At 45.7% G+C, this 17460-nt stretch overlaps 1 protein-coding gene and 1 long non-coding RNA gene across 5 annotated transcripts in view; one reads left to right on the top strand and one right to left on the bottom strand.

The window, feature by feature from the left end:
- Positions 1-17460, top strand: part of Mrvi1 (murine retrovirus integration site 1 homolog) — a 114135-nt gene that overhangs the window by 73496 nt on the left and 23179 nt on the right. For all 4 annotated transcript variants that reach the window (XM_029479807.1, XM_021167036.2, XM_029479806.1 and 1 more), the window contains 5 exons: positions 4031-4154; positions 7306-7336; positions 9754-9894; positions 10536-10667; positions 13627-13768. In XM_029479807.1, coding sequence (XP_029335667.1) covers positions 4031-4154; positions 7306-7336; positions 9754-9894; positions 10536-10667; positions 13627-13768 — 570 coding nt within the window. The remainder of the gene's footprint in view (positions 1-4030; positions 4155-7305; positions 7337-9753; positions 9895-10535; positions 10668-13626; positions 13769-17460) is intronic.
- LOC110297931 lies at positions 3720-4595 on the bottom strand. Its single transcript, XR_002378340.1, has 3 exons — positions 4478-4595; positions 4040-4147; positions 3720-3872 (listed from the first exon to the last, which is right to left on the bottom strand). It is a non-coding gene; the product is annotated as an uncharacterized LOC110297931 (long non-coding RNA).

The following is a 17460-nucleotide window of genomic DNA, read 5'->3' as shown; positions in this document are numbered from 1 at the left end:
GGGAAGGGAAGGAAAGGAAAGGAAAGGAAAGGAAAGGAAAGGAAAGGAAAGGAAAGGAAAGGAAAGGAAAGGAAAGGAAAGGAAAGGAAAGGAAAGAGAAAAGAATGGAAAGAAAAGCCTCAGATGTATAGTCAACCTCCAAGTTCAACTCTTCCCTCCACTAAGGACAAGTTTTCTTCTATTATGTCTTTGAATATATTATTTGTTCAATGAAAGGGTCAATAGAACTCAACTTAGAACCTTCCTTCTTCAATCTTTCTTTTCCTCTTTACATTCTTTATGATCATTCAATCTATCTGGTCCACCTTACTAATTCATGTAAAACTGTGCGTGTTATATGTCCTCATTTTTAAAAAACACCCTGACCAGTTCTGTTTTTTCAATCTCTTATTCATTCCATTCTTGGTCTTTAATTTTTTTTCCTTAAATAGAATCCTTGTCCATTATGTGTGATCTTCTTTTCTTGTCCTGATTTCTTATTCTCATTTTTTTCAGATTCTAGTTTCCCCTAGAGTTAAGCAGTTACTGTATATATTTTGCACAGAAATGCAGTTTTTCTTTTTCCCCTATGTTCCTGCATCTATGTGTCCATCGTACATCTGCCTCCTGTGTTTCCATTCTTCCTTCCTTTCTACCTTCCGTCTTTCCTTCCTCTTTTCACTCTAGTATTTTTGTCTAGCTGCCATGTCATTGGTTTCCACTTCATCTGTTTGAGACTGGACATTTCCACTGGGATCTCCTCCTTCCTTGAATGTGTTGGGGGAGGAGGGTTGGTTTTCATTCACTCCCTCCTGCCGCGTCTGAGATCTCTTTGTCCTCTTCGCTCAGTACTGAGGACTGGGTGCTCATGGGTACTTCTTTGCTGCTTGAGTGGGAGGAAAGAGGAAGTTCAGACAAAGCTGTTAACAGCAGCATTTGTAGGCTTTCTGCTTCTTTTCTATAACTTTGTTCAGAGTCCAAAACTGGAGTTTATTATGCCAAATTGAGAGATTTCTGTTCCTCCGGCGGGGATTAGTGAGACTTGGAGCGCCAGTTCAGGATGGAATTGTATCAAGAGTCTGTCCAGATGTTTATCGTCTAGACTTGACCCACCCTTACCAAGAGCCATTCATTCTTCAGCCAGGCAAAGGAAGAAAAGGTAGACGAAATCAAGGACTTTAGCCACTGTGCTATTCTCTAACGTGGTTCGTGTGGAGCTTAAGTTGGAGCTCTCCATACGGCTCCTGCTATATCCGAAGAGCTTGCTTTATTTGTTTAGTTGTTTTAAATCTTCCCTTCTGGTGAGCTCCTACATATTATACAAGGAATTCTGATACAATACCAGCTACCCATTCCTCCTTTCTTCTCTCCTCCTTCTTGGCAGGGAAAGCTAAATGCCAATACAGGCAGCACTTTCTCTTATCTTCTTGGCAGTGTTGGTATGGTAGGGTGTAGGACTTTCTAGAGAAACTTTCTTTCTGACGTTCCTCTGCAGGCTGCCTACTCGTTCTATCTACTCTTTCTTGTTCTGTGCTCTTATATTCTTAGACGTTTCCTTATCCAGAATTCATTTTTTTTAAAAGACAGGGTTTCTCAGGGTAGCCCTGGCTGTCCCGGAACTCATTCTGTAGACTAGGCTGGCACTGAACTCAGAGATCCTCCCTGAGTGCTGGGATTAAAGGCATGCACCATCACCTCCTGTCAACATTTATTTTTTTAAAAAAATATTTTGTTTGTATGAGTGTTTTGTCTGCATGTGTGTCTGTGTACTACACGCACACCTGATGCTTGAGGAGGTGGTGAGCCCCCACATGGGTGCTGAGAATTGTACCCAGTTCCTTTGCAAGAACAAGTGCTCTTAACCACTGAGCCAACTCTCCACCCCCAGAATCCACTCTTAGGCCTGGTGTTGAGATGCATGCTTGTCATCCCAGAATGCAAGAGGCTGAGACAAGAGGACCAGTACAAGCTAAAGGCTGGCCTGGACAATATAGTGGCACCCTGACTCAAAGCAAACAAACTCAATAAAACCCCTGTTCTTTGAGGGAGGAAGAAAGAAGAATCAAAGGTGGGGGTACCCCATTTATTTCTAGGAAATTCTGTTTTTAGCCATTATTATTATCATTTTCAATACTTTATTTTTCTGTATTTAATCATCGTTGGCACATATATAATTGATAATATGATTTTTGGTTGTTAATTTAGTTGCATTCAGGGAAAGGGTATTTGGTTCTGGTATCCACTTATACATGGAACTGCTATTTTATAAGAGCTGGTAGCCCTAATTAGTTTCTTTTCTTCTTTCTATTTTTGTTCCTCCTCCTTCCCCTCATTTTCTCTCAACTTAGAGGGATGTTTTAGGCAGAAGCCCCCAGTGTGTCCTTCATCTGGAATTAGATTTGATGTTTCAGACACACATACAGCAACCTCAGGAGCCCCCCACTTAGCTGGCTCTCTGCTAAGTGTGTCAGAGGTGCATAGATACAGAGCAAGGTCACAGATGACACATGGAGCTATCAGTGAACAACAAATGCCAGCAGAAAGCAAGAGCTGACAGGTAGCTACAGGAACTTCTGGTCTAGTGGTACACCTAGAGATGTAGTATTGGCTGTCCTGTCCACGACAGATGGCCCTGTAGCCTTCATTTGAATAACTGACATATCAAGGAGTCTGTAATACTGTTCTGTTATTGAACAGGGTCAATCTGTTAAAAACCTATTTACTGTGAACCCAACTGTGTCCTTTCTCCTCTCTGCTTTGTCTCCCTTGGTGATAGGAATCCCAGTCTTAATTCCAGCCAGATGATTGGTACAACTTTGCCTTCTGTTCTGACCTCTAGCCTAGCCTGCAATTCTGGAAAACAGACAAGGAAATTGGAACACTGCTAGGTCAAAAGCCATGGCAGACAGTAAAAAAATGGGGATAGACAGCTGCGTGTAAATGCAGCACCCTCACTGGTCAGGACCAGTGGGATCCTGAGGTGGCTCGAATGAAAGATGTCTAAGATGTCTGAGGTTGTTACTTCACCCTAAATATGCTGTGAGTGAGAACACGGTAAGGCACAGCAAGTCTATCTTGTGTGGATGTGAAGGTGCCCAAGGTGTTGGCCAGTGGTCTGGGTTACACTTGCTAGAGAACATCTGGGGTCTCTCAAACAGCAACAAGGCAGAGTATGTATAGGCATGGGATGGGTCTAGAGACCATGAACCATAGGATTCCTCAAAGAGCCACTGGGAAGTAGGCGACAGATCCAGGAAAGAGCTGCTCAAGCAGAAGAGAGATTTACAGCCTGCTCTCTCCATTTCCCGGTTACAACCTTGCATCATTTGGGGAGGCAGCACATGCTGTTTGTTGGCTCTGTTGACGAGCAGACATCCGTATTTCTGAGACCTGTGACGGGGCTCTTGACCTTAGCTTTATCCTGGAAAATACCTGCTTCTGTTACTATCTAGTGGCAAACAAGATGCTGATTTCTAGGTAGGAGCTAGGAGATGGTGCTTTTGGATTTATTTGGGAAAAATTATCAGTCAAGAGATCCCTTTAAGAGCCTAACAAATAGAGAGGTTTTCCCCAAACACCCATAATCAAAGAGTCAACCAGCTTCCAGTTGCCAGAAACCAACATCTAAATGCCGGCACACGATCATACTTGACATTGGGGATTATGGGAAGAAATGACTGGGGCCAGATAGATGTTGGTTTGCCATCAAGCTGTGCCATTTGCTATGCCTATATCTTCAGCAAGCTACCAACTTTATTGAGCCTTATACTATCCACAAGCAGAAGAGAGATTTACAGCCTGCTCTCTCCGTTTCCTGGTTACAACCCTGCATCATTTGGGGAGGCAGCACAGGCTGTTTAAAGGATGGTTAAGAAGCAGTTCTTCAGGCCACTCTGAGGGTAAAGTAAAATAGAAAACAATTAATAAGGTCTCTGGCATGTAACAACCTGCTTACAAGTGTTGACAGCTCTCCTGGGACCTGAAGCCGGCTGCCAATAGTACTAGTATGATTTGAAACAGGCATTCTATAAGGAAAACTCTTATTTTCCAGGAGTCTCACCTGAACTCGCCCCAGCAGCTGAGGAAGAAGAGTCTAAGAGTGGTCTGGATGTGATGCCCAACATTTCTGACATATTGCTGCGCAAACTTAGGGTTCACAAGTCACTCACTGGAAGGTAAATCAGGACATGAGCTTTTGAAGATCTTTCAGGGGGTCCCCATGTTAGACCATGGGTGGAACACAGCAGAGTATCAGTCTTGGTTTTCATCCTGAAACGGATGCAGTCCAGTGGTCCAGGCAGGGCTGATGCAGCCAAAACACAAAGCACAAGGTGGGCCATGTTGGTATTTCCAACTCCAAGAGTATATGAAATTCAGGCAAGAACCTTTGAGGACACAAGGGTCACCAGAGGTGAAAGTGGTGGGCTTTGGGCCAGAGGACATACATTTCAAAGTACTTGCCAGGGGACACACATGTCAATCCATATAAACCACTTACCTGTGGGACAGACGGTATATGGAGAGATGCACAACATCCAAAATCATGTGAAGAACTGAGCAGAAAGTGCCCCAGACTTCTGCTCACAGGGAGCAGGTTCCTTTCCTTTCTGAGTTTTTGTTTCATTGACTGTAGAAGAGTTGTAAGTGATTTGCCACTGGCAGGATGCACTAAATGAGACCATCTGTGGGCAGGGCTTGGAAGAGTGTCTGCCCAGAATGCATCCTTGATAGCTGGATTAGAAAGTAAAGAGTGGGGATTGGAGAAATTTCTAGGAGCACCATGAGATAGGGCAACCCAGAGAACGATCTAAGTGAGACACTGGGAAGTGAGACAAAGAAGATCTTTATGACAGGGTAGTCAGGAATCCAGGTCATAGTGACAAGAAGCCACACGTGCAAAGATTTTGGTGAATAGCTTTCCAAACGAAAAGAAGTGGTTTTAATAAATGTCAGGGAGACAACTGGCGAGTCACATGCAAAAGAGCAAAGCTAGGGTCTGGAGAGATAGTTCAGAGGATAAGAGCACTGGTTGTTCTTTCCGAGGTGCCGAGTTCAGTTCCCAGCACCCGAATGGTGATTCAGAATCATCTGCAATGGGATCTGATGCCCTCTTCTGTCACCCATTCATGCATGCAAATAGAAAACTCATAAACAAAATATAGTGAACAGCGAATGAAGCTACCATAATACACAAACACCAGCTCAAAATGGACCACAGACCTTAATGTCGTGGAATGCTTAGAGGAAAATACAAGAGACAAGCAATCTTCATGAGCTATGAACTTGGGATAGCCCACAGCTCCAGATAAGACAGGAAATCACACATAGAAGGTTTTAAAAGAACAGGTAAAAAATAAGTCATCACCATCATCATAATCCTAATAAAAAGCCTGTGCCTCAACGCTGCCCAGAAAGTGGAAAGCGACTCACAGAATGGGAGGAAGTAGTCATGGATCATTTCCCTGGTCAGGTGCATGGGTCTATAAGGAATTCTCGTGATTTGATAAAATTTAGATTTCAAAGAGAGAGCACACTGGGTACCTGAGAAGATACGCCATTACTCTGCATTGTCTTGGAGGCCCATGAGTCTGCCTCCTTACTGCTTAGTAAGAACTGGCTGTGTCATGTGACCACTGGACCTCCACCACGCCACCCTGTCCCTTACTGTTTGTGTGTGTTCTGTAGCTCAAAGTAGAATGTGAATCACCGAAGTAGAAAAATAAGCTTGCCTAATTATTTCTGGAAAGATGTCATTTTCATTTAATAGCTAAATGAACCTAGGTGACAGAAGCACATTTTAAGCACTTGATAAACCCCCCAGACCGTATGTGCCTGTTCTGTATTCAAGTGAGAAAGCATGTTGACCCTGAGAGGACAGGGCCTGTGTCAAGAATTTTAAGCAGGAGACACCTTTGTCATTGTTTGTCCCCATACTCTGTTTTCTGCTGGCTTGATGGCCACAGGGTCTTGCTGTCTCATCCTGACAGGAAGGCTCTTGCTGTCCTTGGTCAAGGGTGAGAACCAGCCCTTCCCAGAGATGGATGACCCCTCTCCCTTTGCTCTCAGGGTCTCTCCGTACCCATACAAGGGAGGAAAATTGTGTTTCCTGAGAAGTTTATTGATGGCGTGCTTACTCGCCAAGTCCTGTGACGTGAGTTGGACCCCCTCCTGGCCTCCCCACCCAGCACAGGAAAGCGCCTGTGTGGTATTTACGTTATCTGGGCTTCCAATGGAGCCAACTTTAGTTACTAAGGGCTGCACAGGCAGCCACATGGAGTGGTTGTGCAGATAAGGAATCTGTTGACTGGGACAAGCTGTGGGAACTGCTCAGGAACCTCTCAGAAGGTCACCAATATGCCACCCCGATTCCAGAGTTTGGAGGCTCTTGTTGTAATGAGCTCTACCAACCCTTTTCTTACCAAATAGATGTTTCTGGACCAAATAAATGTTTGTCACAGTCCTCGGAGTCTAGGAAGGAAGGATCAGTCTTTACAGAGCTAGGGAAGCCCTTGAAAGCTACAGTTTACGTCAGACATAGTTTGAAAATGACAAATGCATGTGTGTTTTCTGATTTCTCACAGCCTATGGGTAAACAGTAATAATAGCCAAGGTGCCATATACAGCTAACCTACAGTGGGCATTGGTTACAGGACGCACACATATGCACACCACACAGATAGCAAAATCCAAATGTTCAAGACCTTGTATAAAATGGCATAGTACTTTCATATAGTCTCAACAACCCTCTGATACTTTTAATAATCTCTACATGATGTATAATACCCAATATAGTGTAAATTCTATTTCAGTGGGTGCTATTCTGTGTTGCTTAGAGAATATGGCCAAAAGAAGTCTGAATAAATTCTGTATAGGCACAGTTTGTTGTAACATTTTCAATATATAGTGGTTGCTTAAAGGAATGTGGAACATGTGGCTGAGAAAGGCTGACTGTATTTACACATACAGTACATATGTGTTCATGCATATATATATGTGTATGTGCAAACATGAATATATATATATACATATGTATATATTCCTATAAGACATACAATATTCTGATATTACATGTGAGCAAGCTGGAACTTAGAGGGGTTGTAGTGGCTGTTCTTGGGTGCTGACCCCAACATCTAATATTCCACACCCCCTCTATAAAGGTCAGTGGTCACAGATGACAGGAAGGACACAAAGGACTGTATCTTTTCATCTCACCAGCTCTGCTCAGTCCTCTTCTGGAAGTGCACGACCTGCTGGTCATCCGAAGTCACCTTCTGCTTTATTTAGTAGGCTGGATAAAGTTCACCTGTACTTTTTTCTTCTTTACAGCGCCCCTCCACTCACTGAAAAGGAAGTTGAGGTAAGTGGCTCACGGGCTCCGTGATGTGTTCTGACTGTCTCTGATGAGGTTCATCCACACATTCCTTCCTGCAGACTGTGGCCCTAACGTTTCTATACAAGAGTGATAACAGTGACTGTGGGATGTTCTGAATACTTGTTCCCAGCCACTACTGAGTTTCCCAAGCCTACCTCCATTCATTTTGACAAATCTGGTGAGAGGTGAGAAGGTTGCTGGAGCTGTCACCTTCAAAGACTGTTGTTGTCCCTTGATGGATGAGTTTCCAATACAATGCTAGCCAGGAGACTTTACAAATATACTAAATTTAGTCCAAAAATTTTAAATGTGGCCATGTTTGAAGCTTCAGAGTTTGTCATGGAGGACAAAGGTACTGACCTCCTGAGAGCTTGGGTTGCAAGAAGGCCAGCTCAGCCGACAGTGTGAAAGCTCTTGGTGCTGCCTTCCCTGATTTAACCTCCTTGTCCCAATGCTGGGTGATGGGCGAGCTGAGAATTTTCATTCTGGTGAAGGGACAGATGGACAAGACATGTAGCAGAGGTGAGTCAGGGAGGGTTGGAGAAGTGGAGCAGATGAGCAAGGGAAGATAGACAACCTGAGACAAGTGTCCTCCACCCACACCAGGTAACACAGTGCCCTTGAACTAGACGTTACCACTGCAGCGAGTTCACAGCCCCCACCCCTAATCAGGTGATCTCCCAGGAGCTCTGCAAAGTAGGCAGAGCAGGACTTAAAGCAGAAGAGAAGCTGGGCAATAAAACAGCTCACCCAAGCTCCCAGACTCAGGACTTAACAAGAGTGAGTTGGATATGAATATTCCAACTGGCCTCAGGACCCTTCGTGTCAGGTACAGAGAGCTAAGCATTGAGAACTGCTCATAGACGGGAGCTGGGTAGGAGAGAGAACCCTCATCACTGGCCTGTCATTTATGGAGACTGATCATGCCAGCTCTGTTAACGTCAGACCCTGTTCTCAGGTGTGTGCTCACATAGCCATCAGCATGGCAGAAGTAAAACAGACTTGGGAATCAGATGTAAGGCCAAGTCCTCGCTCTGCTATTCATGTGTCACCTTGAACACGTTAATGATGTCTCTAGTCTTGGTCTATTCACCTGTAAAATGGGTGTAAGAGTCCTCACTCCAGAGAGTTGTTGTGGGGTTAAATGTAACAAGGTTTATAATTCACGATCACGATGGTCAATAAGGGGTAATTTTCAATAGACCCACCACTGTCGTCTAGGAGGCAGTTCTTGTCTGGAGATAACTGCCATTGGCCATGTTAGATGAACTCCAGAAGCCAGGCAGGGGTCAATGATCATGGAGGTGAGACGGCTTAGTGATTAAAAGTCCTATGCAAGACTGACAACATTATGACCCCACAGTAGACAGAACCAATTCCTGGACGCTGTTCTCTGGCCTGTACAAACATACTGTTCACACACACACACACACACACACACACACACACACACACACACACTGAAGGAAGAAACAAAACTGCTCCCACTTGCTTCAGGCAGGGCAGATGAAGCAATTGGAACACCTCCCTCCCTTCTTATTTCTCGTGTGGAGTCTACTTGTCTATTTTTCCTCCTCAGTAGTTATGTGTTATGGTGAGTACTAACTCCACATCTGATCACCTGCACCTTTAAAATGTTCGTTCTTGCCGGGCTGGAGATGGCTCAGTTGTTAAGAGCACTGGCTGCTCTTCCAGAGGACCTGGGCTCCATTCCCAGAAACAACATGGTGGCTCCCGTTCCAGGAGATTCAACTCCGTTTTCTGGCTTCTGCACTTGTTGTGTGCACGCATACATGCAGGCAAAACATCCATACACACAAAAACTTAAAAAAAAAATCATTCCTGTATGGTGTGCTTCATTTTGGGCTGGAATATTTATTCCAGGACATTTATCATAACTGATCCATACCTGATCTTGTCTAATCTCTGGGAAGTTACTTAAAGGTGACATAGAACTGTGAGATAACAGGGTTAGAAATGGAAGTTTGCTTTAAATCCACAAGCCTGTTGCTGAGTTGGCCATTCTTCAGATATAGAGGTTTGATGCAGACCTCCCCAACCCCCTGAAATAGGTCCCAGTGTGAGTCCAAACTGCTTACACAGCTCTGACCTAGGCCTAGGCCTAGGCCTATCTCAACCCAAACGTGGATGCTCTTGATTCAGGGAAAGGCAGAATGCTATTGTCTCCTGGCTACATTTGGTCCTGGGAAAGACCTTGCCTGGACCTCAAGGATTGCCATTTGTCTGTTTTGGTGTGTTTCACCATCAAGGGAAGTTTACCTGCACATGGGGGCCTTGGGGACTAGTTCCTGGTAAAAGGGCTTGAGCAAGAATCCCACCCGCAGCCTTGCTGGCGGCAGTCACTCCTTCCAGCACCTCTACCACACTCTTGTTCCCAACAGAACGTGTTTGTACAACTGTCCTTGGCCTTTAGAAATGACAGCTACACCTTGGAGTCTAGAATTAACCAGGCTGAAAGGGAGCGCAACCTGACAGAAGAGAACACGGAGAAGGAACTGGAAAACTTCAAAGCCTCCATAACGGTAATTGAAGAGCAACTGCCTCTAAGAGCTGGGCCCACTTCTGCCACTAGCAAAGTAGTCTCTGGGAATGAGAAGGGATCCAAGGTCCTGACAGAGTGTTCCTCAAAGGACTGGGAGGGGCTGAGGCAGAGGTCCTGGGATCAGGCACCCTGGCAGATCCTTAGGAGAGGGATGGTTGGCTCAGACATGACTTCTTTCAGGCCAGCCAGATGTAGTGTGTCTCCACTGGGCTTCTCCTGTATCTGGCCTGGGCTTGTCTCATGAAAATGAATTCTGGGTTGGTATGCATTCTTAGTTAGCTCAAGCTACTATAATGCATTAACACAGGCTGGTGGTTTAAACAACAAACCTGTTGTTTCTCTTAGCTCCAGGGGACTAGAAGGCCAAGCTCGGGTTTCAGCATGGTTAGGTCCACACTAAGGCTATAATGAGACCGACAACCTCTCTTTGTAGCCTGACACAGTAGAAAGAAAGTAAGAGAAAGTTCTGTGGCCCCTGATGTATGGGAAGCAATTGGGCCCATTGGTAAGGGCCCCAACCTAGTGACCTAGTCACTTCCTGAGGGCCCACCCCCCGACCTGCACATTGGGGTTAGGCTCTCAGTTTGAGGACTCTGGGTGATGCTCCTTGTTGTCCCTCAGTCCTCAGCAAACATCTGGTACCACTGCGAACACCGGGAGACCTATCAGAAACTTCTGGAAGACATCGCCGTCTTGCATCGTCTGGCTGCCCGCCTCTCCAGCCGGGCTGAAGTGGTGGGTGCTGTTCGCCAGGTGAGCCCCACAGTGTTTGGTCTTGCTGGCTGGTACTATTCCACTTGTAGTAATTTGTACCATGACACAAACAAGGGCAAGGAGAGTGTCTTAGTTAGGGTTTTACTGCTGTGAACAGACACCATGACCAAGCCAACTCTTATAAAAACATTTAATGGGGCTGCTTACAGGTTCAGAGGTTCAGTCCATTATCATCGAGGTGGGCATGGTGCAGAAGGAGCTGAGAGTTCTACATCTTTATCTGAAGGCTGCTAACAGAATACTGGCTTCCAGGAAGCGAGGATGAGGGTTTTAAAGCCCATGCCTATAGTGACACCCCTATTCCAACAAAGTCGCACCTTCTAATAGTGCCACTCCCTGGGCCAAGAATATACAAACCATAACAGAGAGGTACCACCTCTTGATGACTGACTTAGACCAGGCATTCTATATAGGTTGTTGAGATATTCCAACATATTTGGTGCCAATTCAACCTTTGAATTTTTCCTTCAGGGATTGTTTTCTGTGGGCATTGACATTTGAGGTAGACTGTGTACCGCCTTCCTCTCTTAGAGCCCATCTACAGTAGTTAAGTTAGAGAATTCCCTACTGGAGAAGTCTGTTGAGATTTTCCTGTGTGTTTTGTAAGAATGTGTGACTGAGGAGGCTCTCCCTCTTCAGTGTTCTCACAGAACACGTACTCAGCTTCTAGGGAACCAGCATTGGGCAGTGCACACTTCAGGAAAAGGCACTGTTTCATTTAATCCACCCAGTGACCCTGCAAAGTGGCCTCTATCCCCCATATCTGCCGCCCAGTGAAGGTGAATATTCTCAGAAGATATAGCTTCTAGATGGTGGGAAATCTCAAATATTCCAAATGTGTTGAGAGCCTCCATTATGGCACACATAAAAAAACCAACTAATTTTCTGTGACAAGACACAGTCAAAATCCATTAAAAATGTACAAACTTATCTCTGGATCACATGTACAATAAGGTATATGTGGAACATAATTAGACTTGGGTCCTATTCCCAAGATACTCCATTGTGTATATGAAATGATCCCAAACCTGACAAAAATCCCAAACATTTTCAGTAGACATTTTGGGTCAGAGATACTGAAGTTGTTCTAGCATTAGTGAGTGACTGGCAGAGTTGCATGCCGGCCCAGCTCAGACTCTCCACCTTGGCCACTTTGAAAGCATATGGAGCCTCCACACAATGCTGCAGTGCCCACTGCCGGAGTTCCCCTCCAGGTTCTGTCCCTCATTCATGCTATGGCTCTCACAGAGCTCTCCATATGTGAGTGTGCTGGGCTGTAAATCAGAGCTGCTCATTGTGTCTGCCACGTAGGGCTGACAAAATTCACGGAAAGCACATAAATGTCCCATAACGCCGTGGTACCCAATCCTGTGCAGTGCTTCTGTGAGTGGATGTGCTGAGGGTACACTCGTAAGCAATGAAAGGCGGCCAAGCCACGGGGCTGGCCCACCCTGGTGTCTTTCTGAAGAAAGGGTGGCTGACTCAGCATTGTGACCTAGGAAGTAGCTCAGCGGGGAACAACACCACCAGAAGGATGCTAGGGAAGAGGCGGGTCTCAGTCCCACATGGTGGTGGAGACATTTATAGGGAAATCCCTCTAAGATAGACAGGGCCTAAGCTGGGTCCTCTGTGGACTCTAGGGAGCATGGAAAAAGAAAACCCCCCACCCACCTCCGTTGTATGTAACCCTTCCAAATATATTTCTAGTTCTCCATGTTATAGAATCTGTCTTTACTCTTCTCTTCTTTATTTGTACTTGTTTGTTTTTAAATTTTTATGTGTTTTTATATATCTGTGAGCATTTTGCCTGCACCTGTGTGCCACATGCATACCTGGTGCCATCAAAAATCAGAAAAGGGTGTCAGATCCCCTGTGACTGGAGTTACAAACAGTTATGAACTGCCATGTGGGTGCTGGGAACTAAACCCGAGTCCCCTGGAAGAGCAGCCAGTGCTTTTAGCCACTAAGCCACCTCTCCAGCCCCCTATTTATTTACTTTCAGGCAGAATTTAACTATGTAGTATAGTCTGGCCTCAAACTCATGTTCCTCTTGCCTCAACTACCTGAGTGCTAAGATCCAGATATGCACCACCATACCTGGCTTGTAACCTTCGGAACGTGGTCCTTCCACCCTGCCTTCTGCCCCCTACCCTGCCTTGTGGTCCCCCCATCTTCTGTGTCTCAGCTCTTGCTCTCCTCCCTGCTTCCCCTGGACCAGCTGAGACACTTGCTCCCTGTGGTGCTCACTCCACAAGTCTCATTCACGTCTGTCCTGTCTCCGTTCATGACTCCATCATCCCCCACTTTAACACGATCAGTAATTCCTCTTTGCCTGCACAGAAAGTCAAGACTCACTTAGCACATTAAGTCCTCATGACCCAGCCCTAGAGTGCTTCTTCCCAGCAAACCCGCGTGCTTGTTGATCTTCTATATGAAGCAGGAGTTCATATAAAAGTGCAAGGCTGTCTTGCAGAAGCCCTTGGGTGTGCTCAGAGTCCCAGCATAGTATGGAATGGTGCCCACTTTCATTCTAAAGGATTCCTGTCTGGAGGATAAATCTTCTACATAGAAGTCCTGTGAGGAACTGCCCCTGGCTCTGGCCTTGAAGTTCTCTGGTCTTGGGCCTTTGTCTATCCTGCCCATGTCTATGTGCCTACGCCCCACATCAGTGACTTCAGGCCATGCTCAGAAAGCCATCCCCATCTACTTTCTCCTAGAGCAAACCAATCCTTTCCTTCTCTAACCTTTTACAGCCTGTGGCAGTGTCTTTCTCCTCCCTGGACACGACAACCCTCAGCCCAATGCCACAGGCAACAAACTCTCAGGACAGATCTGATTTCATCTGACGGTCCCTGCGGCCTTTCTGCTGAGCTCAGAGTAGAGTAGCTGGTGCTTTTCTTCAGCTGTCGCCATGCACCTGTGCCCTTGTTCCCCGCAGGAAAAGCGCATGTCAAAGGCCACGGAAGTGATGATGCAGTATGTGGAGAATCTGAAGAGAACGTATGAGAAGGACCACGCTGAGCTCATGGAATTTAAGAAACTTGCAAATCAGAATTCTAGTCGCAGCTGTGGGCCCTCTGGTAAGAACCAGGCTCCTGTCCTCATTGTGAGGACAGGTGCCCCATGGCTTGGGACTCAGGGATCAGGACAGCTTGGTGGCTATATCTGGCTGGTTGAAACTCCTCCACTTCTGCCCAGAGCCACTCATGGGGCCATTACAGCAGCTGCTCCAGTGAGGATGGAGGTCCTGGAATCTGAAACATAAAAGGTACCACGGGTTTCCCAACTCCTGGTAATTAACCAAAGTGGCAGATGCCAAGCACACTCTGATTTCCATGTCCCTCGGATTGCCCCCTCTGGACATCACATGCTAAGACATTGAGCCTTATTCTAGAAAGCACGAAGGATCCAAGGCATTCCGTTAGGGAAACATGAGCATTGAAGTGGCTCACTGTAAGTGTAGCACAGCATTTACATAACTGGAGCAGATCGGCATCCCTAGTCCACGCTGGCCTCAAACTCATGAGACTGCTTATTCCGTTGTGTCTGGCAGAAGTGTTTAAGCATTCCAATCAAAGGATATTTAATTTTTTCCAGTCGCCCCAAAGAGCAGAACCAGAAAACATTCTATATGAAGCGGGAGTTCATATAAAAGTTCAAGGCTGTCTTGCAGAAGCCCTTGGGTGTGCTCAGAGTCCCAGCATAGTATGGAATGGTGCCCACTTTCATTCTAAAGGATTCCTGTCTGGAGGATAAATCTTCTACATAGAAGTCCTGTGAGGAACTGCCCCTGGCTCTGGCCTTGAAGTTCTCTGGTCTTGGGCCTTTGTCTATCCTGCCCATGTCTATGTGCCTACGCCCCACATCAGTGACTTCAGGCCATGCTCAGAAAGCCATCCCCATCTACTCTCTCCTAGAGCAAACCAATCCTTTCCTTCAGCTGTCGCCATGCACCTGTGCCCTTGTTCCCCGCAGGAAAAGCGCATGTCAAAGGCCACGGAAGTGATAATGCAGTATGTGTATTTGTAAGAATATTGCAACAGTGCGGTGCAGGGTTGGAATCTGGGCAGTGGGGCAGAAAAGGCCTAAGCTAAGTGAGCCATTCCTGTGACAAACAGCAGATGCGTGGCAAGACACATGCTTCAGTGATTCTTTTCTTAATGTTTTAGAAGTTCTATACAAATTGGTGTAAGACAGAGAAGGGCCACCTGAGTTTGCTCAGGGAATCAAGGATGGATACCTCCTGGGAGGTCATCTCTGCAGGGTTTTAAAGAAAGAAGAGGAAGAGGAGGAGGAGGAGGAGGAGGAGGAGGAGGCAGTATGTGTAAGATGTGGAGGAGAGCACAGGCGGCAGTGCTGGAGTGATGTTGCAAGGCTGACCACCGTCCAGGCCACAGTAGTAACCATGCCTTTGCCCTGTAGAACAGGGAGTCGGTGAGAAGCATGTCACAGGACACACCCATACTTTATGTTTGTACTACTCTGACTTCAGCGAGCACAGTGTGTTTGCAGAGTATCAAAGCTGAAGTCAGGAAAGATAAGCTCAGAGGTTCTTGCTCAGTCCAGGAGGAAAATGATAGTACATTGGACCAGAATCTCTCCCCAGATGCTGCTAGGGCTTCGAGTCTGGTCCAGGAGAGTGCTAGCTGGAGAAGCAAACAGCTTGTCACATTAGGAACTCCTGCGGAATGCAAACATCCGTGTTACCAAGAACAGGAGGAGGGAAAGTATAACAGACCGAAAACCTTTATAAACAGGAGGTTCCGCAAGCTTCCTGGGGATCTCAGTGAGACTTGCCAGAGTCCAAAGGCCATGTACATGTGCTCAGGACTGTCTGCTTCGGATCTTGGCAGCCAGGTTCCCCAGCCACAAGCATCTGGACCCCTAACAAACTGCTCTCTATACAAATGGAAAGTGGATTCCAAGAAAACCCTAGCATGTAGGTTCGGGTAATTATTTCTATACAAGGCTCATATCTCCTGTAAACCAATGTACCAGAATTTTGCGGATGAAGTGATTGTCATAGAGGAATCTTATAGAGGAATCCTAGCACCTGGGAGGCAAAAACGGGATTACTGCAAGTTTGAGGCCAGCCTGGGCTATAGAATAAGAGCCTGTCTAAAACAAAACCCAAAATGCTCTATGGGATAATCGGTTACCCAGGGGTCTCATTCATCCATTCTAAGGTGCTTTTTGAGCACTTTTGGGATGCCCTGCATGGCATAGCCCCAGTCCTAGTGCGACAAGAAAAGGAAGCAGACAAGCACCAGCTACTCTACTCTGAGCTCAGCAGAACGGCCGCAGGGACCGCCAGATGAAATCAGATCTGTCCTGAGAGTTTGTTGCCTGTGGCATTGGGCTGAGGGTTGTCGTGTCCAGGGAGGAGAAAGACACTGCCACAGGCTGTAAAAGGTTAGAGAAGGAAAGGATTGGTTTACTCTAGGAGAGAGTAGATGGGGATGGCTTTCTGAGCATGGCCTGAAGTCACTGATGTGGGGCGTAGGCACATAGACATGGGCAGGATAGACAAAGGTGACAGGTAGGTCCCGAAGTTTGCTGGGTAGCTAGTCTAGAGAATGGTGAACTCCAGGTTCAGTGAGGGGCCCTGCCTCAGAAAATACAGTGGAGAGCAATAAAGGGAGACACTCTGGCTTCTATATGTACATTCTCCTCACATACCACACATAGCCACACAAGCGTGTTCCTACAGTACACCCACACACAGGAAATACAATAAGCAGACTCCTGGGGTGAGATGGGCTCTGTAGAGTCCCATGACCCAGTCTGGGGGCTGGGAAAAGTGCTAGCCAGAGCAAAGGGCTTCAAGAGCCAAATCCTCCAAAGAATAAGGGCTGGAGATATTTAGTCCTACTTTGGTTTTTCCAAGCTCTTCCTCCACTGTGGCTGTTGCAGAGAGGTGAGCATTGGTGAATCTAGACATAGAGCAGGTGTGCTGTGCTGTGACCATTCTCTAACAACATCTTTTTTTTTTCATGTGCGTCAGTGTCAAATCCCCCGAATCTGGAATTACAGACAGTTGTGAACTGGCATGTGGGTGCTGGGGATTGAACCCGGGTTCTCTGGAAGAGCAGCCAGTGCTCCTAACCACTAATCTATCTCTCCAGTCCCGGACAGCATATTTTTTTAAAAAGCCTTTACATGACTTCTGGCAGTCTGTCTATGACTGAGACTTATAGTGAAATAAAATATCCCTGATTAAAAGATAAGTTGCTCATAAAGACCACATTTTTGGGACATGCAACATGCTGATTATCTGCATTTTGGATTATTTCCCTTGAACAAACTTCTAGAAATATGAATACTAGCTGAAAGAGGGGAGACTCTTTGTAGAGGTAAAGGGGACCAGTGGGCAAGGGACAGGAGGGCAATGAGGAGGGCAGACATAAGCCTAGTAGAATGACATAATGTGTGAAAAGGTTATAATAAAATGTATTATTTTGTTTACTAACTAAAAAGCTAATGAAATTAAAACATTACTAGATTACGAAAGTAAATATTTATAAATAAACTATTTTCAAGTTGTTCATTGACATAGTCACTTAGTGGGTTATGCTAATGGTTGAGGTTTGTTGTACACTGATGGCCAAACTTGTTCTCTCTTAATACATAAATATAAAATATATTTATAATTTTATAGACATAAATTGTTTTATCTCACAATTGTTTTATCTCAATTTATCTCATAAATTGTTTTGATTCAAAGTTTGATGCCCTTCTGTGCATTTGTTAAACATTTATCCTTTTATTTTGT

Source organism: Mus caroli, chromosome 7 (assembly GCF_900094665.2).
Source record: "Mus caroli chromosome 7, CAROLI_EIJ_v1.1, whole genome shotgun sequence".
In the NCBI taxonomy this organism is placed as follows: Eukaryota; Metazoa; Chordata; class Mammalia; order Rodentia; family Muridae; genus Mus; species Mus caroli.
The sequence above is the reverse complement of the archived record's forward strand: the minus strand, read 5'-3'. Positions and strand labels throughout refer to the sequence as shown.